Below are 22,360 nucleotides of genomic sequence, written 5' to 3' on the forward strand. Positions count from 1 at the left end.
ATATCTTTGTGTCCTGTGAGAATGTAGCTTCATATATAACACCAGACATTAAAAGGCAGATATGCTAATGTGTGTAGAGATTAAAGATACAACAATTATTCAAATGTTTGATTAATAATTCATCATAGAAAACGTCAATTATTAATTCTGTGAAGCAATAAGTCATCTTTCTTAAGTAAAAGTTTTCATGTTTTCCAATGCTTACCTTATGCTCAATGTTGTTGAATGGGGGAAAAAAAAAAGAAGGGAAAAAAAAGTTTTGTCAATGTCAAACATTAATTGAATGTGTGTTCTGGTTCTTTCCTGCTGGGCATGGCTCATGAAGCTAGAACATCAAAACATAAAAAATGCTGGTTTTTCTGAGTCCCAAATAGCCTCTCCCAATCTGGTACTTTTTGGCCACTTGGGATCTGACCCCTTTCTGCAGACAAGAATTAGTTGCTAGATATGATACATGTAGCCTCACAAAAGCCTAAGTGCAATTAATATTATGGTCATTTCTGCTACAAATCATGAGTGCGGACTATGAAGATATCATTAAATTATTAAATTATTGTTTGTAGTCCTTATTTTTAAGTTAAACACCACACACAAACAAATCAATAACTATTTGAAGTATGTGCAATCTGTTAGGGCTAGCCTTTTCTTTACCAAAAAAAAAACATCTCAAGTCTTTTGATTTAAAGAACACACTTGAAATGTTGTTTTTCTCACCCAAAAGGCCTATTCTGAAGATAACTGAGGCTGTTTTGCATGCTTGAGACTCCTCAACCCTGGTAGATTAAAATAAACTCTCAAGATGGTTTAATTTGTCAGACTGTGTTCTGTTCCCTTGTTTAAAAACCAGAGAATATGACACACAATGTTCATTCAGTACTGTGATCAAAATCTTGCAGAATGGCATTTCTCAGTGTGTTGCATTAAACCATATCTGCAGAACCATATAAGGTGTACTTTAAAGATTTACATCAGGGTTTTGCGCTTGGTGATTGTACTTTGGACAATACCTTATCTCGGATTCAGGACAATCCACACACAATTATCTATGCTTATATGTGCTTTTGATGGAGGTTTTGGGGTGTGATTGTATGATCATTTGGAGCTTAAATTGATCATTATAATTACTCAACTAGCATTACATACCTCGGATATGCACATTAACATAATAACACAATGTTTTTTTTAAGAACTGTAGCCAGTACATCTAAATAATAATTTTTTATGTTTATATATTTTTTTTTAGTCACTTTAATGTAGTATTGGGATTCTTTGCAACTCTTTTCACCCACATACACATTTTCCAGGAACTCACTGCAAACTCACCTTTGACAGTTTCTCAAGAACTTGCAGCAAAATTGACACAGAGGTCTACAATTGTACATATATTTTCAATTAAAAGGTGTTCTGATCCTTGTTGACGTGTACACTTCTTGCCTTCATAAATGTGCCACAACAGAGACACATCTTCACTGTACTGTCCTGCATTCAATCAGCATTAAACAGAAATTCACTTCATACCATGTCAGGGCATGTGTTTATTGATAACCATTATTTGCATTCCATTTCTGTATCAAGATCCTGAACACCAATTAATGCTTCATTTGTAAATAAATGTATCTGCCGAATATCATCCAGTTTTTATACCTGTACATAAACACATGGAGTTGCTAAATGTATTCCTGTGTTTAAACATTTTTATGAGAGTCCAGACTTGCACAGGTTACACCTTTATTCCTCATAGTAAAATGAACAACATAAGACTATAAAATCTCAAGGTGTATTTGTAAATCGTTTTAGACATACAGAATGTTTAAATAGTCAATTTAATATTTTTTAATTATTATGTAATGTGTTGTGTTTTTATGTTCCTTTTTTGGTGTGGGGTGGAGGGTGTCTTGAAATGAAAGTGTGTGTATGTATGGGTAGTGCAGTTTACAAATACATGGATGCAGTAGGATGTTCTTGTTTTGGTCATTACATTGATATCTGTTTATAAATATTTTTTTCATTGAATTAAGCATATTTAGTATGAGGTTACAAGCACTGAAGGAGAAAAACAGTTATACTACAATACAGCAATTGTACCACTTTCAGACACCTGCTTCACAGGGAATAAGTAAAGGCTTACCAAATATGAGTAGCAAATACATATATATTAGAAATAAGTTTTTTCTACTTTTGTATAAACATTAGTTGTCCAGCTTTTGCTATTTTGATAATCCTGTCTGATAAACAACCAATTTATTTTCCGCTCACCATACAGAGTATATGGCACATTTGTTCGGGCACAGACACAAATTGACATTTAAATATAAAAAAGGAACAACTTGAGACTGACTAAAACAGAACTGAGCACTACTCTAAAATATCTAAAATAAAATATGTCCTTGTAAAGATGTGCACAGATGTATGCACACACAGAATTACTTACACAATAATTATTAATAAAATATTACTATATGATATGTGGCAGGGATGTACACATTAAGAGTAGTATTGAAATAATTGTAATCATTAACACAGACCCAGAAGTCAATGATTTGCTTAATTTAAATAATCATAATTATTATTGTTAGTAGTAGTAGTAGTAGTAGTAACTACTACTACTAGTTGTAATTGATGCCCTTTTTAAAATGCATGTATTTACATTTTGTATTTACACACAACTTTCCCATACCATGCAATAAAAAAAAAACAAAAAAAAAACAATGGCAAATAAAAAGATACTGAACAATAGAAAAATAATACTTTTTCAACTTTTCTTCTGATTCTGCGTTTAGCCATTTAAGAACAATATGAATCTTTCTTCTAAACTTCTAAAATACAATTGTATCGTTTACAATACTATACATAATAATACAAATAACATCAAATAAAAGAATAAGAATAAGAATAATAGTCACCAATCAAATGCAGTGCCGTTATACAATGTTTACTGCACCTGTAACTTGCTTTATAAATAAATGGAAAGCAGACCTGCGTCATTGAAAAAAAATCTATCACTGATATGTAGCATTTTAATAAAGTAAAAAGATGACGTTATAGCCTGACGTTCCCCATTAAATTAACAGATAAATTAACCCCAAGGTCCGACTATAGGTTCACTATCAGTTGTAATCCCATTTCACGCTATATAGAAAATTCAAGCGAAAGTAAAGGGGGGTCACTTGTAGTGAGGGTGAATTAACAAGATGGTGCTAAAGGTACAGCATTAGTAGTGCACATATGATTAGCAATAGAAAGCCTATACTTTTCAATACAAGTGCGTCTAATAATAATAATAATAATAATAATAATAATAATAATAATAATAATAATGACAATACAAAATAGTATTATTGTTATTGTTATTATTATGTCTGATTTAAATAACTTATGGAAATACACTTGAGCTGTAGTGTGAAAACACTTAAACACGTTAAAACTTGCATTTTAGACCATGCATCATTCGTGTCCCATCGATGCATAGCTCTCCTGTGACATATTCCCACTGACATTTGCTTCTTCTGTGTATAACATGCTTAATCTTTACAGCTTGTTTGTCTTACATTATTAAAAATCAATTTTCTAAGCGTGGCTTTTGACATAAAAAGCACCTGTTTGAAAAAATAAAACAAAATGAAGAAAAGGGAAAACTGTCAAGTTAAAATTGTTGTTACTTACCAAGTGAGGAAAGTACCATGAAACGCATTTGATTAATTTTCTCCGACCTTTGATTGGATATGCCCCTGCATATTAGTGCAATTACAAAACAACAAAAACGATTATATAATTTTTAAACATAGCCTACCTCCTGAGCAGTGAACAAAAGTTTAACATGATATACAAGAACACATTGCATTTCCTTTATAACTTGAAGCTTTGACAGAAACAACACACATTTGATCATGATCTAAAACATCCTGGTCGTTCTGTAGTAAAGTGTTCACAGCATTAAGAAGCATAATCACAATATTAAGAATAATAACAACAACAGCAACAGCAACAGCAACACCACAACAATAGTTATCATGTATAAATAAAATTAAACATCGCATTGGCTAAGAAATATTAGACATGAAATGCCTCCCTGGGGATCCGGGTTCAGAATTGGTTAATAATCTGCAGCCTTTGGAAAATTGCTGAATTCCAGATGTTGAACATCTTTGCTTCACTCTGGGCTCCCCAGCTCTCTCTAACCCGATTGGCTTTGAACAAAGGCAGCTCATAGCCCCGCCCCTTGATTGATGATTTAATTACCCATACAGTAGATAACTGCATAAAGATAGGGAAGAGAAAAAAAAAGATTTTATTTACATAACCAATCACGACGTTTCAAAGGTGGGGCTTCCTCCGTTTGGGTATACAGAAACTGGAAATAGCTTTACACACCGAATAAATAAATGAAGACAAAAATGTAGTATGAAAATAACAACCACACCCTTAAACTAAATAAACCGCATCCTTGGCTCCAGTAAAAGGACTAAAAGCATGTGCCACTTTCTCTTTTATGTTACCATACAATAATTCAAACAAAACTGGTGCCAAACATGATCAATTTGATTTAAGTCTGTTTTTCTCCATTGTTAATTAAAGAATAAGACGTGTCACACCTGTCCCACGCCTGCTGCATGACCAGCAAATCACTTTTACCTTAAACACTCATATTAAGTTACTTATTAACTGTACACACACACACACATACTCACACATACATTTCTGTTAACACTGCACTGCACAGCTCCTTGTGAGTGACATTAATGAGCCACAGCAATAAAACTTCAAATTTGCAAATCTTACAAGTGCATATCAACCATACCACATTCAAAAAATAAAATAAAACTAATAATAATAATAATAATAATAATAAAAGGTTGAACATTTGCATCAGCGTTATCTACACTAATGTCTGCAGTATACATAAAATAAAATAAGACAATGCAAAGGCATAAACATACACATGAGCTGAACTTCAGATGCTCACTTGCAACTATAGCCAGAGATGTCGGCTCTGTTTGTTGATCCTGGGGTTGGTGAGGGGCAGCTATAGTTGCTACAACATAATGTCCCTTAGATCCTTTGGTCGTGATGGCTGTGGAGGCTGGGGAGGGGGGGGGGGCTGGACAACTTTCTCCAAATATTATTCTGGCCAGGACTGCAAAGGTAATCCGACTCAGCTCATTTCTCCCAGATCATAAAAAAAAAAAAAAACTTGATCACGTTTTGCAGAAGATGCTGCTCACGTTTGGTGCTCCTCAATTATCCCTCCCCGTGAAGATAGGTGGCGTGTGTTGCAGGGTCTCTGCTCTGTGTAACAGAAAAGAAAGAGAAAAAAATGTCATTAGAAGAGGCGTAACACGTCAGTCCGTCCCCAGGTTTGTTTCCTGGAGTGGCTGCAAGAGATCAGTCCTAACCTGCCCAGCAGGAATAACGGTCCTTCTCCCAACTCTTTCCCGGGCTTATTCTCATCTTGCAAGGATCTTCATTGCTCCAACATTACTACTACTGCTTCATCCTGTCTTTTTTCTCTGAATTGAAAAGATAGTCACGCAAAAATAAAAATAAAAAAAACAGGTAGGTGTGATTTTTAAAAGCTTTTTTTTTCTTGATAGGTAATAATTGTATAGAGAATTTCTCCCATGCTTTTCAATGCGCTTTTAAATTGAAAGTTGGTCTACCTGTCTGTACAGGTAAAAGAAGGTGGGCATTACACTGCACAACGAAATAAACTGTGCATTGGTTAAGATTGCATTGCTTACTTTTGTGTTTTTATGTTTTATGTGTCGGCAGGAATTTATGTTTTTATTGTCATTGCATCCGGCAATATGTGTATTTATGAAAGAACCAGACGAGCACTTTTTCCCGTTCTTATCATGAATGGCAAATAATTGACAAAAACAACAAAAAAGATTTGAACCAATGCATTAAGTTTTTTATTTTTTTTTATTTTTTAAAGAAAACAGTTTTTCATTGATGCGCTTATAGCTTTTCCAAACGATTTCCACAATATGGAGATACACAGCTTAATTTCACAAGTTTCATTCCAGTATTTTGGAATCAAAATACCTGTTTAAAAACACGTATCAATTGATGTAATTGGGATTATTATTTGTTTATTTATTTACGTATATATGTTAATTTATTTATTTATTTGACACAATAGATACAATTCTACTTTTTTGACATTTAGTATTGGGTCATTTTTACTTCATATTTCCAGATCCCATACTACTGTTTTCCATTGATGGCATCAGATTTGTAAGTGTGTGTTTTGGTGGGTGTTTGTTGGCGTTTTTGTCTGTTTGTTTTGCCCGTCATGGTTCGTTTCTCGTTGTAAAACAGTAATGACAAAGGGGTCAAAATGATGAAAATTGTAAATATAATTTACAGAAAACTTTCCATGTCTGCATATCTGTGGGTGTTCTTTTTGATCCATCAATTTGCATGCTTTGCAGAATGAAAGCTATGCTGGTGATGGCATGTAGAAAGTTTGGTTTGTTTTGCTTGCTTCAATTGCCTGAGATGTGATAAGTTTTAATGCATGTCCAGGAGAACTGCAATAATTGATTTTTAAATGATCATGTAAAATGAATATGATCTTAAATGCCTCATATTAATATTACCAGTCGTTTATTCAATGTCTACAGTAGGAACAATATCACAAAATAAGCGTTATCGTCCCAGCTAACACATTGACGTTGTGGCGACATTGTGACAACATCCCATTTTTGTTCTAGGGATGTTGTATAATAATAATAGACTTAACTTTACTTTTAGTTTGTGTTTATATACAACTGTAGATTTTAAAGTTCGTCCAGGGTGTTTTTATCTGGGAGGAAAAGGGGTTAAGTTTCAGTGTTTTACAGTTTACATCTGTTACATCTTTTTACTGCCATGTGTTTGCACTAATCCCTGAGCCAGAGCCTCCTAAAGCTGCTGTTGCATCTCCTCTCAAACAGAACCTCTTGTCGTGGTGCTCAAATCCCAAATTTGACTAAAAGCCATCATTTCTGATGTACTTTCCTTTTTCATTGACGTGTACAACGTACATGCCTTAATTGAAACCAATCAACGGTGAGCAAAAGATAAGGTTACTCTAAATATGTATTTGAAAAATATATTCCCACAACAAACATAGTGTTGCGCTATACAGGGAATCATTAGTCTAATGGCACCACAAATAAAAGAAAGCAGTTTTTATAAAAGGCATGCACCAGTAGCCATTCCGACCAAGTTCAGCCAAGTTTTTGTATGTGTATGTATGCATATATGTACATACATACATACATACATATATATATGTGTGTGTGTATGTGTGTCTGTATATATACATATACACACACATACATACTAAGCATAACACTACCCAGCTAACAATATTACGTTGCAACAACATTGTGCGTTAGCTGGGTTATGGCATATACGTAAATCCAAAGTTGTGTTTATCAAACTCAGATTAAAAGACCCGAAGACGCCTTGTATTAAAATTAAATATTGTAAAACAGTGCATTCCCCCATAGGCAGTCATTGTGAATTATGACTCATATTGAAGGTGTAATTCTGCTTCTCTCTCTCTCTCTCTCTCTCTCTCTCTCTCGCCTGCTCTCTGTACTTCTGCTCCCTATGATCACAGTTTGCAGAAAGATAAAGTAAAGAGAGTGAATTGCACGGTCACTCATCTCTCTCTGCCTATGTTATGCGGGAGTTATTCTTGTTATTCGTGTGTATTGTGATGATTATGAATATGCTTGTGCTCCACTTGGCGCCCTGTGTTTAAATGGGATCTCCCCACCAGTGCCCACATTGTTGCTGTGTGTTTGGTTGCTAGATATTGAGCCTGCGTGCTGCTGATTCAGGGAGTCGAGTCCATGCGAACTGCCATCTGATCCACTCTTATCAATGAAGCAGCAGATCATGGCGGATGGCCCCAGGTGTAAGAGGCGAAAACAAGCCAACCCGAGGAGGAAAAACGGTAAGAAACCCCAAAGAAAAACAGCAAAAGAAATAACTCTATTTTTAATCCATGCCTGCGCTCGCTTTGTAGGGGACGTGCGCTGTGGTGCAAGGATCGCCTGTTGTCTTTTCTTGCACGTTTCAATGGGAGTTCAGGGCAGTCCCTGGGAAAGTGCGTGGAAAAGCCTCTGTACTGACGGGTCACCCCACGATTGCTCTCCTGTCATTTTCTGCTTTTTCGGGGGGGACCACCGAGCCCTGCCAGCAACTGAGCAGAAGTTTGCGGTGGAGAGTTTGAAGAGACACTGACAAGTCGATTTACAGGGGAAGGGAGTGCTGGAAAGTTTGTGTAGGGCTTTCAAAGTGTAACGGGTCCTGTTTATTCCCACGATTTCAAAAACCGTTATGTGGTTCTCAGTGGCTCCGGCGTGACTCCGGTTTCAGTTGAAATACCTGTGGATCCGGCTGATTCGGGTCCCGCTTTGGATCAAGTCTGAGCCCGAACCGGACCGGTGTAACGTGTGGGGTGGGGGGGTGCATGTCCAGCCTCACAGCACGGTGGGGTCTGGTTTCAGGACTCAGGCAGGATTATTGGTGTTACAGTCGCAATTGAATCACTTTTCTTATTGTGTAAATGTGCTTTTTTGTATCATTTGTGTGTCTGAGAAAAAAAAAAAAGCCACTGAAGTTCCTCTTAAGAAATGGCAGGAGGCATGCTGATGGTTAGGACACGACAGGCACCTAATCTGATGGTGTGGACAACATTACGAAAGACTGGCTGACAGAAGTGTGTGTGTGTGTGTGTGTGTGTGTGTGACAGTTTAAATGTAGTATATGGGCAGCTGATGGTTTATTTGAAGCGTTTCTTTATATTGAAAGGGGAGGTATGACTGTCCCCTATTCCTCTGGTTTGGTTGCCGTTTTGTGTTGGAGTTGTTGGACCATATGGGGGAGTGATTGAGGACATTTTAGATGTGTGTGTCTTTGTGCTCAGGCTGTGTCCCAACACACCGTTTTTATACACACACAGCCACACACTTACACATAAGGTTGCGTTTCATTCTTGTTGTGTGACAGTGATGCGAGCACCGCATTGAACTTACTGGATGTGGACTTTGCATTTATTTTATTGTCGCTTATTTATTTCTTTTAGTGAGACACGATATGCCATATTTCCCTTCTCCTCGTATGCGATGCTTTTGCCTCTTTTCTTTATTAAATGCTGGGTATTGATTTTCTAAAATCAATGTCAGTAGTTGAGGGTCTTTTCTGCTTACAAGTAGCACGTTGCTGATACTGAATAACAAAAGCTTGCAGTGAAGTCGCCTCTTTTCCAATGTGCTGAGCAACCCCTGAGAAAAACCATCAAATATTGTCCCTTTTTAATGATATTATATGGGAAGACGTGGTGAAGGACGTCTCATTTTGAACTAGACATTATATGTTTTTTTTTTTTTGTATCCCAATTCCTTCAACCTATATGGTGTTAATAAAATTAAAAGGGAGACAAATTGCAAACATTAAATTAAATATAACGTGCCTGACATATAATCTGCAGTAAAACTAGATTTTAATATTGAAACTCTGCAAGTTCATTTGGATAACTGCTGTGTATTTTTCTTTTTCTGTAGCGTTTGAAACAATTGCCCCTGTTAAAGTGTTGCGATTTATAATTGTGATATTGTATCAACTCTGCGGTGGTTAGTAAACATTTTATTTTTGTATTTTGACCATTTTCTCTCTGGTCGTGCGATGCATCCCTTAGCTTTTCCTTTGGGAATGACTTGGATTTATCTGAGCTGAGTGGATTTTTCTTCTCCCCTGGATTCATGGAAAAGATGTCAGAGCTGAGCTTGTGTCTTCGCTGATAACACTAAATATGATGATGCTTATCTGAGGGATACAGAAATTCCTTGAATTGAAAAAAAAAAAAAGAAAAGAAAAAAGAAAAGATAGACGAAGGGGAAAAAAAAAGTGAAACGGAGAATGTAAACAAAACGTTTGAGGTACCAAATAGAAACGTTTTCTAGACGTTATATTGAAACCCTCAGAAGAATAAATATCCAAGTGGCCCAGGGTCGTAGGAGAAAATCGTCAGAATCAGTTTCGAGGAGGTTCCAATTAATTAAAATATTTACGACAAAATATTGACAATAATATCGAAAACAAAAAATGAGAAAAAGCGATATGGGAATGAGGATCAGATTTTTATTGCAGATGACCACAAAAGTGATAAACAGCATTGTTGAAATCAACACGACTGCCTGTCAATTTCAGAGTTAAGTCAGATGATCAGGAGTCGCCTGACTCACTTTGTAACTTTGTAACACTTTCACTGAGAAAAAAAGGAAAGATAAACGCCCATTATTTTATTAAACGCAACCCAGAGTTTAGTCTATTTTCAAGGTGGTATAGAAAATTGAATGAATGAACAAACACACAAACAACAACAAACAAAGATGTCATTTCATTGCTGTGACCTCCTACTTTTGATTAATGCCTCAATATTAGAATTGTAATTAAACAAGAATAAAAAATGAAGAGTCCAAGAAGTGGTGACACAATTTACAACCACTCAAGATCTCTTTAAGTTAGATTTTTGGTTTATTTCCTCCCTTCAGAGTTTTCTGTTTGTTTGCAATACCATTACGGACTTAAACAACTTTGGTCAAGAAAAGTGACTTGCAGTTTGTTGATCAGTATGGACGTGTTGTATATCTAAACTGGGATATTCCAGTAGAACTTTTTCTGTTTAACCCTTTCAGTCCTGAACATGTTTTGTCATTTGAAATGGATTGGAGCATTTGTTATCAGTGCATGCTTTCCCTCTCTTGTTGTGGACATAACAGTTGGGCTTCATTATTATATATATATATATATAGCCAATATGGAAAGTCAGAGCTTTGTCTTTTTGTCTAACAAACAAAAACACACGTCCTGTCCACTATAAACAAACACAACTAAACAAAAACACACAAACTCTCTCTCTCTCCCTCTCCCTCTCCCCCCTCTGTCTCTCTCTCTCTCTCTCTCTCTCATACACACACACATGCACACACACACACACACAATAAAAGGTCACTTGCAGTTCTAGGGAACATGATATTAGCAGCTTTGCAATTTTGTTGCAGTTTTTTCCCCCTCCAGGTGTTGCAAGTAACATCCAGCTGTGAGGGTTTGCTTGGCTATTTGTAAGTACAGCTGTTAAAGTGCTCTGCAAACCTAATGCTTTTAAGTCGATTAGTCAACCAGCACAAGTGAAAATAATTCTTTGGCGAGAATTTGTTATATTGTTTTTGGAGAAGAGACAAAAAATTGGAAACTAAATGCATTATCAAAAAGTTTTTTCTAAGGAAGGAAAATAAATATATTTGTGTTATCAGTATCGTAAGTAATATAGATGCACATATCTATAACTTTCTATTCTCTCTCTTTCTCTCTTTATACATATATAGGGCGAGAGAACAATTCAATCTCGATTTTCTCTGTTGCCTAGAAGGGTGCAACATTGCATACTATATTGTGATTTCATGAGCATGAACATGTGAAGGAACTTTTACATTATTTAATTGCTCTTTCTATTGCTAACATCAGTGCTCTGTAAAATATACTGAAGCCATGTTTGAATGTGCAGCTTATCCTCTGATTGTATAGACTGCAATCTTGTTTGTTAAGTTTGTGTAAAGTTCCCTTTACAATAGATGTTTTTTAAGATTTCCTGTTCTACAAAGAGCTATTCATTTTCAGTCAACAGAAAGCCATTCAATAATAGATGTTCCCACTAGAATATATTGATTACTTAATTCAAGGTAGGGAAAAACCATCAACAAGAAAAAAACATCTTCTTTCTGGCTCCAAGAGTTTAATACAATGCTGTGAATGTGATTATATCAGCCTTGCGCATTCACGCTAAAGGTATAAAGGAGGCCTACTAATTCTTTTGCTACAGCCCTGCTTTCAGCTCAAACAATGGCAGATTCCTTCCAGTCTAAACATTTTGTCCATCTCTATTATTCATTTGCTTTTAAGGTGCATTTGCTCCCTAGTTAAAAAAAAGGCTCCCCTCCTCACCCCTTTTTCATCAAATTCTCTTCCCAAGGTAGGCTGTATTTTGTTGCTGTCACAGGAGAAAGGAGAGCAGGTTTGCAGTGCTCACAGACAATTGATTGTCAGTCCTAATGTGTTTCATTTACATGTTTATAACGTCAATAGTGCTGGGGTGTCCACTGTACCATTCATTCCGCCATTCCCACAAGGGTGCAATTGTCTGAGCGGCCAAAGCAGACACCTTTTCTGATGGCTTTTTTTTTTTTTTTGGCTTGAAAAAATGGGTAGGGAGGTTTGCTGTGCATTACTGTTTAGAAAAGGATTATTTTGTTTAAGCAAGTGAAATAATTACTGCAGATCTTATGAGCCAGCAAGAAATAATCTCTGTCAAACAGGATGCCACACTATTCGCAATGGCAGTTTAGTAGAGGTGGTCAGATGCTTCAGTGCAAACTAGATTTTATTAATCCACTGCTTAGAAGCAATGCATAATTATGAGTGTTTTTATTCAAATCATGATGGCATTTTGTGACATTGACAACACGGCACTGTTGTGTGATTATAAAGATATAAAAATGACATAACACATTTGGTTTCGATTGCCAAAAAACAGCGCTCCGTTCGTGTGTATGTCAGACATTGCATGTTATTTTTCTTTCCTTAGACGGTAACATATCTAACTTGGAAAGTACATTTTCACTGCTGAGACTCGTTATGTGTAGAAATAATAACGTCAGTTTCCGAACATTAATTGTGGAGGTAATTTTTGTGTTCTGCTGGGATTTATTTTTTAACACAATACTTGTAAGGAGAAGCCTTTAACTAATTGCCCCTGTTTACACAGTTAAACCACTAGAAGCAATAGATAGCATTTATTGCAATAAGTGTTAGGTTAGCCTGTGTTTTTTCTGCGTACATGTAAATACTCATCAAAGTTAAACAAGGCTACAAAGCTTGTATGTTTTGTCCTGTATTTGTGTGCTATTTTTTTAACTAGTTATATTCCGGATTTGTTACAGTGCCGACGAGTAGAAGCTTGAGAATTGGTTTTGGGGATTTACAGTTGTAGGTTCACGTGTTTTTAGACTGTCGTGTATCCTGAGGTATGTTAGAGGTTTCTCAATATTGATATGCAAATGTATCATTTGATTACAAATTAAATTTCCTCCTTGTGTAGCTTTAAAGTAGAAATTATCTCTGAAGGATTTTTTTTCCCCCTCTTGTTACTTACCATTGGTTTGTACGCTAGGATACATTTAATAAGACTATAAAAAAAAAGAAATGTGCTAGCCATTTTATATATTATAATTGGAAGTTCAGTGTCAAAGTGGTAAGAGGTAAAGTATACATTTTACAATCTCAGAGAGTAAGAGCCACATGTAATGACATACTCTTAAATTAACAGTAGAAATTGTTCACTGTAGATATGCTAAAACCCAACAAAGAGTAGTCTTGGTGTACTCAAGCTTTCGAGTGGGGAGACTGACAACTTACAATAATTGCTTTATTGAACAAAGCCTACTAAATTGTTAATTCTTACGTTGACACAACAGAAAAGTCTGAGACTGAATGTGAATGTATTACCTGTTATGTGAAATTTTGTGAAGCTTTAATTAGCCAAAGATCCTCACAGTGCAACAAAACGATCAGGCTGTCATGTAGGACTGCAGATAGAGGGAAAAAAAGAGATATTATTCCTTCTACAGTTGGAAGCAAATATAAAACTTTTTTTTTTAAATTGTTGTGAGATTTTTTTTTTTTTTTTTTTTTTGTTGCCTTGCCTGTGAAGATATTTTCGCCTAACGGGGAGAACACACACAGTAGAGGCACCGTTAGCTGAACCCCTGACACCACGGTCTTTGGAATGCCTTAGGTATGATTTCACTTTCGCTCACATCAATGCTGACCTGAATGCCTTTCATATCTGATCCGCCGTGTCTCTCCCAGTAAACATCCCCCGAGGGGAGAACAAAGAAAGGAGCTCTTCTTCTTCTTAATCACAATTCAGCCCTTTCACCGCCAGCAGGCTGCATTTGCATTCAGCATCAGAAAGCCGAGATGAAAAGAAAAAAAAAGGAGAGCGAGAGGAGCAAAAAAAAAAAAAAAAAAGGCAGAAGGGTGGGTGGTGAGCAAAATAACTTAGGTGTTTGTGGCTGTTTGTTGGGCCTCCCCTGGTTACAAGCCTTATATAGATCATACTCTACCCGGGCTTGGCTCTCCTGACAGGCAGATAGTGTTACAAGATGGCATGCCTGTACTATTCGTGGCCACTCACTCTAACACTTGAGAAAAAAGTGTCTGAGAGGGATCAAATTCTACTTTGAGGAGTCTATAATAGTTAGGGGCAGGTGTGTGCATATGCAATTGTATTTGTTTGTAATTTTGAAATTGAGTTGAGAATGACTTTCAATATTGCCATTTCGCTATACAGATGTCACCCAATTTGTATTTAGTTTTCAACTCGAGTTCCGTTTCAGAATCATACTTTTGTGGTAGACACGCACGTGTCCAATATTGAGGACAATATTTGGTGGGCCGTGATTATTCAAGGGAGCGAAAACAGCTTCGACTTTACATATTCGCAAGACAACTTGCTTGCTTTAAATATTTTTGTGTTTTGTTTTATTTTAGATTCTACAGTTCTAGATTATTTCTGATTATATACTTAAATCTCTGATCTGAAAACCAAATATGTGTTGTTTCGTTCCGAGTCATGAAGAAAATTTTATATTTTACTGCTTTCTTCTGAAACATGAGTTTTGAGTTCTTTCACTATCTTATCTTAAAGATGCTTGTATTCCAAAAGCTCAGTGCATATTGATCTCGCTAAGTCACCCCCCTTCAGATTTACTACAAAACTAAGATAATCTTTAGTAGACTCTAATACAGCTTCTCCTACATAAATTCATTTTGAAACGTTTCAACCACAAACACATGCTTGTAGTTCTAAATTGATTTGGGGGATATCTTCATTGTGCGATATTTCTTTTTACTCTCTTTTAAATCAGTCAGAATCATTTATGCAAATCCTTGAAAGCCTCGAAAGGGGATGCTGCAACTTTAAATGAATCATGTGATATGAATTCCAGATTTTTTTCCCAGAACTTTTTGTAAGAAAAAGGATTATCTGTACACCTTCCCCCCCTCCCCAAGCTGTGGAGGATTTAGGCAGATTTACTTCAGCAAACACCTTTGGACACTGGGGAAAGTAGGAGTCTGTTTGCAAAAGGAGCCTTTTGTTCAGTGAGGTGCAGGGATAATGCTTTACCAGGCAGGCGTGATATTAACCCATGCACTAATGCCAGTGAAACTGGTTAACTCTTTGTGCACACACTTTCACTAGGAGAACTGGTGCTACATCTCATGAGCTCTCTTTGTTACAACAGACTTAACCCTTTCACTAGCACATACAGTTCTGTCGACAAAGTAGGAAGTTCAACTATTTTTTCACCGAAACTGTTATTAGAGGTGGACCTTTTACTTTATTTATCATAAGATGGTGTTTTTTGGTGATTTAATACGACACATTAGTTTGAGATTTTTATTTCCGTACTTTAAAAGTTTAAGATCCACAGTATTATGAGGGGGGTCCTTCATGGCTTTACAGCATACTTTACTCTTAATGACAGCAGTAAAACCATCTCATTTCCAACCAGCAGATTGCTTGTGTTATTGCTTTAGCTTTGCTTTCCATGTCCTCTATACTCATGACATCTGTCACTGCTGTGGACCAGGGAATGCCACTAGGGGTGCTGATTTTCTAGTGTCAACAGTGACTAACAAGAATGTACGAATCATTATGGCACCAGGTCATGCATAGCTTTGTGCATTCGTAGCTGTATTGTCATTAAAAACAATTATTACATGACATTAAAATATAGAAAGTTGCCTTACCTATGCTTTACCCTTCAACACAATCACCACAACACAAGAAAATAAGAAAATAATTGTGTGCCTTACCACAACATAAAAAAAGAACATTTTAATGTTTTGGAAAAAAGACAAGTCCAGACTAAAAAGAATCAAAAGACAAACAAGCAACATACTCTTAGGCCTCTGTTACTCTACTGAAGCGTACTGGTGTATCTGCTTTGTTTTTAGAGACTACACTTTCAGCGACCCAAGTTATTTTGTAGCTTTTGACTGTAATTAATATTCCAATTATGTGACAGGATCCTTCCTTTTGAAGGTCAGCAGCAGAATGTGTCATCTGATTAGAAAAAGGAGCCATTCGATTATTTATTTAATATCCATGTGGTTTGTCAGAAGTGCAGATTGTCAAACTTACAAATGCTCGAGTGGTGTGAAATAGTAGGATACACTAGGAAAGTGAATTAAAGGTGTTTACTACGTTGTTACACCATGTCTCCTGTTGTCAGCTCCTCTGTAAAGGACTTCTTGTGATTAGACCGTTCATAGTTACTTCCCTTTAAGGTGATGTCTGCTGTACTCTGCCCTGACTCATTAACTTAACTAGCAGATATTCACATTCCTGTTTTCTTCCTGAAACATGTTCTCTTACAGATTTTCACTGATCTCTAACAAATATCCCAAATGGCTAAAACATTTTGGGGTTCACATTTACCTGCTAGTATTTGAAAATAGTTAATTCTAGAGCGGCTAGTTTGATGAACTTGTGTGATTTCTCATCGCACTTTCTTGTTATTGTGCAAAACAGTCCCTTCTGCAAGTCATGATCATCGCATTGTTGACTGTGACAGTGACAGTTGAAAGATAACAATCTTATGAAAAAATGCTGGTTTATATATATATATATATATATATATATATATATACACATACATATAGTTAGGTGTACACTAATCCTACATCTGTTGTGTTAACAGTTCCCTACTGAATTGAGACTTGTGTGATTTGATGCTGAAGTTTGAGATGATGCTACCAAAACATAAAGAATATCATTAGTTTCAGAGACATGTTTGGAAAAACACAACAAAAAATGTCCTTTTGCTTTTTGCTTTTTGGGGAGGGGGTTATTCTACAAACTGTTTATGAACTGTCTGTGATCCTCAAAATCCGTAAGTGTCATCTTTCTTATTTGCAAGATATGCTAGGTGAGATTTACAGCAGTTATCTTAAGCAGGTGTAAATCAACATTTTTAATTTTATATATATGAAAGTTTGTAAGTTTCTACTGTATACATTTGCATTTCTAAAATAATATATTGCTGACAGACTTGTCAAATTACATGTCAAATTACAGAACCTTCTTGTGTGTTCCAATGCCAACATTTCTTCTGGACTGTGCTGTAGCAAACTATTCAACAATCTTACATCCTTCAAGGTGATTGGGATAATGTGTTATTCTTTCTATTAGTGGATGTGCATTTTCCTCATGAGTAAGTGTAGTATACTTAGATGACATTTGTGGCGCCACAACCCCCATAGCCTAAACAACAAGTATTTTGCAAGGTCAGGAACAAGACTTGTTCCTGCTTAAAGAAAATGAATAACACTAATAGTAAAATAGCTAGGATCAAAAATAACATAAACAGTTCATTAAAGACAAAAATGCAACCCCAAATATTCAGCATTAAACGACGTGAAAACTATTTGTGTATTTTTTTTTATTTTTGACATCAATTTTTACATTTTCCTCAAGTTGACAAGCACAGCCCGTGGCTTTTTTGTGATCAGTTTTAAAAAACGAAATCTGAAATGTATTGATATCTTCCAGTTTTTCTTTTTTTTACCTCACATACAAAATGTCACACTTATTTAGAAAGGTGTTGAAACTATTATTTTTTCCGTCAGCTAGAATCGCTCAGTACATTTCACCAAGTCCAGAACACACACATACATACACTTTGATGTATGTTTGATTGTTGGGTGGAAGAGCACTTCTGGCAAGGTCATGAACACATGGAACAATCAATAACAGATCAGCAGATTAAGGTATCATGACAAGGTTTTTTCACATCAGGGTGAATACCTTCTGTAGCAGATGCTGTTGACATCATTGCCAGCTAATGCATGTTTTACCTTATCGGACCCTGTTTTCATAATTCCATGATCGTTGTAGACTGGACTTCCTTAAAGTTTAACGCACGCTGCTGTCCAGGAGAGCAGACTAGTTAATTATTATTTTTATTTTTTATCCTTTAGATTTGTACCTCTAATTTTGATTCTACCATTGAGTTGCTAGACATTGGACAGTGTTTGCCACAACATCCTCAGGGGGATTTGATCACCTATCAATCAAGCATTTTAGAAATATTAATATGTTCTGTTTATCACTGCTTGAAATTAGCACTGCAGTGCATGTGTAAATTGGTCTCATTGCATTTACTTTGTCACTTAAATATTTATATGACGTCTGTTTAAAATGTATATATAATTCATAGATTTTTAAGGATCTGAACAATTGCAGCACAGGGGAAAAATCACGTATTTTGTGCTTGTTTTTTTTTTTTTTTTTTAAATGTCAGCTATAGAGTAGTACATCTGTAAAGACAGTGTGTGAAACAGTCTTGCCTCATAAAAACTCAAAGACATAAACTCACGTGTTAATAGGTTCTGACTTGAGGTAGAGCTTTGCTGAACGCCCAGTATTCCACTGCTGTCAAACAGAAATGTCAAACAAACACCTCCTCCGGTACAGGGTGATAATCACAGAGACAGGCTGTCTTCAGCCTTTCCAAGACACTCAGTCTATCCTCACATACCGAACACTGTATTTCTTTACCTGGGATTAGTGTTTACTACATGTTAATACTTAAAAGTGTTAAGACTGACTAATTGCTAAGACTCCTCGTTTTTACGAAGAAAAAATACTTCCTTATCAGTGACTTGTCTTGCTCCAACATTCCATGGATGAATTCTGTATCTCTGTTATTCTTTAGAAATGCTAATAAGTTCGTCCATCAAAATAGCCCCTAAACTTTCATAAATATTACTGTAATGTTTCATTACTTATATAGTGATGTGCACACATATTATCTAATAGAGACAGACAGAAGGGTAAGTAGGTTCAAAGAACTTGAATGATACAATTATGTGAATTTACTGCTTCTAACATAACTGCAAAACCTAGGTACAGTAGTGCTCCACCTTTTACATGTTCAGGATTAAATACATTACGTTTAACACTTTGCGTGCCTGAATGCAGTATAGCTTGGCAAAAAGAAAGAGAATAATGTATTCATTTAAACAAACTTTGTGTGTTTGTTTGTTTTTGGTTCAAATCTTTGAAAATCCTGACAGAACAAATTAAGTGATTGGATGTGTCATTCGGTTTTATGGCATGCCATCATTTCTGCACTCGTCAGCTCTGAGGATATGATGGTGTAATCCTGGGTTTTATATCTCGCCAACTAGGGTACCTTATAAACCAGCAATCACAGAATCTCTAATGTTATTACTTTTCATGTTTTAGTGGGTTGCGCTCATAATTAGTTACAGCAACACTCATTCCAAGACTGGCGGAAAGGAGTATTCCTTAGTAATTAAAGTAATGAAATATTCATTTATGCTACCTTTTCAGTAGTCTCACAAATGAGGCAGCCATACTTAATGTCCGCACTGCCTCCGATTTTATTATAATGGCAGCTTGCACATCTGCAATTAGTACTAATACTGACAGTTACAATTTCTGAGGGATGGTAAACAGTGCGAGGAACGTGGGGCGTCGGTATTACACGTGCAAAGCCTCCCTGTCTCTTTAACCTTGTTGTTTTTTTTTTTTCCACGCAGAGGTTACCTTTTCCCAACGGTGCAAAATCGACTTGACATAACTGTTCATCAGTTTCAGGATTCTCCCTGGAGGTATTTGCATCAAATCAGCCCAGTCAAGCTTCAAGTTGAAATTGGCAGGCCAGAACCTGACAGGGTAGGGACTGGGAAAGAGACAGCCATAGCACAGGCAGCGAACTGACAGCAGCAGGGCGGGAGGGTGAGACAAAGCTTCTCGGCTTGGGTGGAAAAACGAGATCGGCCCCAAGCGAGTCGGGTCACAGGGGTAATGGGCACAAAGTTAGGAGTGTAGGACAGCACTTAATGTCTACAGACGGGGCACCCCATTTTTTCCGTAAGTGGTCATTAGTGTTTGATGTTTGATGTTTATTTCCAAACAGGATGAGTGGATGCTTGTTATACCAGAAGTGTTATTTGGATGATTGTGAAGTAAACGCTAGGCTTGGCTGTACAATAGCAGTTTGTAATCGTGACTGAAGTGTGGCGTCCAGTACAGTATACCTAGACGCTGTCCATCAGAGATCGTTCAGCCTAGTCCAACACAGACAAATGCTGAATAAGGCAAGCTGCTTTTTAGAGGTATTTTTTGTAGAGATATAAAACCCCTTTGCATATCAGTTTCTTTTAACACCACCCCATTGTTGTGCAGGCTGACTGAGTTAGCGTTGCCTACCTGATCAACCTAAATACTGCACTAAGTTTAGATCAACTGGGATTGGCCAAATTAAACATGAAAAGGTTGCATGTAAATGGGATGCACAGAACTGTATCTGCTGTAACATTTTACACCACTTAGGAAAATGCAGATAAGTCCATCTGTGCGACAACTTTTAGTGAATCCTCCTGCTCCAATTCTGTCTATATGGTGATACAAAACATTATCAAAATGTATTGTAAAACACTGAAATCCTTTAAGAGCAAAGTTGAAATAAAAACACAGAAGCTTCTTAATGTATATTTATACTAAAAGGGAGCGAAGGGGATCATCCTTTCTATATGGTTACTTTTTCATCTTTTTTTTATGATAAAGCCGCACAGTTATTAAAAAGTGTTTGCCTGTTTAACAGCTACAGACCCCTGGTGAAGTATGACACGCTCTCAGATACTTTTTTCTAGCTTTGCATGTGACAGGCATTGGCTGATGGGTTGATGCCCGTTCGACAGGCAGCATTGAGTTAAAGTGGTGTGACGGCAGAGTTTTGTTAAGCTGGGAACAAAGGAATGGAGATGCCGGGCTGGTATTGTCTGCGCGCATATTGGCCTTGTCACAGTTTTGCAGGATTTAATGCTCTGTTTATTCCTAGCCATCAGAGCTAATATTCAGAGGGTGCTCTTTTAAAAATACATACAAAGTTTGCTTGAAAGCTCTTGAGTCTCTCATAAAGTCAGTAAGGAGAGCAATTTAAATATTCCCTCTTGCAGTGTAATACTTATTTTTCATTTCTTTGTTATTATTTCCTGATTGAATAGTGAAGGGAAATATTATATAGTGACTTTGAATCTTTTTATTTAATTATTAATTTTGAACAAAGCTCTTACATACATCGTAAAGAGAGCCCTTTTGGAGGCTAGGTTTGGAAGTCTGTTCAATAAACATACAAGGGTATATCTGGTGCACAGCATAGCAGTTGACAACTACAAAATTTTACTTTTTTTTTTTCGTAGCTCAAAATAATAAGACTTAAGCACATAATACTGTTCTAACAAAAATTCTGTGGAGCTTAGGGGTATTTTACACACAAAAAAAAAACGTAAGTGTCTGCATTGGTAAAATAAAGGCCAAACTGTTGTGTTACTGCCTTGCATATGATCAAACAGTTCCCCCTGAGTCATGTTTTGGGGTCTGATCTAAGATTCTCCTGTAGCTAAACTGTGAAAAGTCCCATGTGCTGTCTTCAGGTTTACTGAATAATGTTTGCTGTGAGATTAGCGAGCAGGGTTACTTTGCAAAGGTAGCCATGGGAAGCACTTCTCAGCTGCGAGGAATGCCGGGCAGGTCAGGGTGTGAAGTTAGCAGGAGGCCTAAGCTAGCTGAGCTGAGCCAGGCAGGTACTTTGTTTCTCATCAGATATCAAAGATACGTCAGTAATGAAAAGGTTAGAAGCATCACATTCAGCTTTGACAGACACAGCTGTCATAGTTTCAGTGCTGTGCAAGTGTCTTGGCAGCAGTTTCATCAACTAAAACTTCACAAACACATCGGCGAAGAATTATTTTGTGAGTATGTATGGAATTTGTATTTGAGGCAATAAAACTAGAAGATCAAACCTGGCAGTCCTATAGTGGCCTAAGTGTTCCAACAAAAAAAAGTGAAATATGATTTGTTTAAAGCTGTGGAAGATCATATATTCCCCTAATAAAGCATTTATTATCTGTGTTTCAATCAACTAAAGACATGAAAGTGAAAAGACGGATGATGAAAAAGTGCATTTGGTGAAAATAAACATTTTGTCATCGCTCAGGAATGTTATCAAGGCAGTTACTTATGTTAATTTAAAAGCAAATCTCTCAGAAAAAACCCCATAAAGTTCTCCAGTCTATTGATAGAGGAGTCTTCTTCAAAACCAATGATATTTTTATTGGCTTGTAAAGATTATGACTCAGCTTCTATAGTACCCATCTGTGATTCAATTTGCAAACACCATGTAGAATTTTAAAATATGAGTAG

At 36.4% G+C, this 22,360-nt stretch overlaps 1 protein-coding gene across 3 annotated transcripts in view; it reads left to right on the forward strand.

The window, feature by feature from the left end:
* The first annotated feature begins 5,219 nt into the window (after positions 1 to 5,219).
* zeb2b (zinc finger E-box binding homeobox 2b) overlaps positions 5,220 to 22,360 on the forward strand; it is a 78,211-nt gene continuing 61,070 nt past the window's right edge. Inside the window, exons 1-3 of one of the 3 annotated variants that reach the window (XM_066687920.1) lie at positions 5,224 to 5,553; positions 6,200 to 6,237; positions 7,808 to 7,951. In XM_066687920.1, the coding sequence (XP_066544017.1) occupies positions 7,879 to 7,951 (73 nt within the window). In that variant the 5' untranslated portion in view covers positions 5,224 to 5,553; positions 6,200 to 6,237; positions 7,808 to 7,878. Of the gene's footprint in view, positions 5,554 to 6,199; positions 6,238 to 7,807; positions 7,952 to 22,360 lie in introns of all 3 variants that reach the window. The other 2 variants (XM_066687921.1, XM_066687919.1) reach the window with 2 other exon arrangements.

The sequence above is a fragment of the Amia ocellicauda genome, chromosome 16, assembly GCF_036373705.1.
Source record: "Amia ocellicauda isolate fAmiCal2 chromosome 16, fAmiCal2.hap1, whole genome shotgun sequence".
Lineage (NCBI taxonomy): Eukaryota > Metazoa > Chordata > Actinopteri > Amiiformes > Amiidae > Amia > Amia ocellicauda.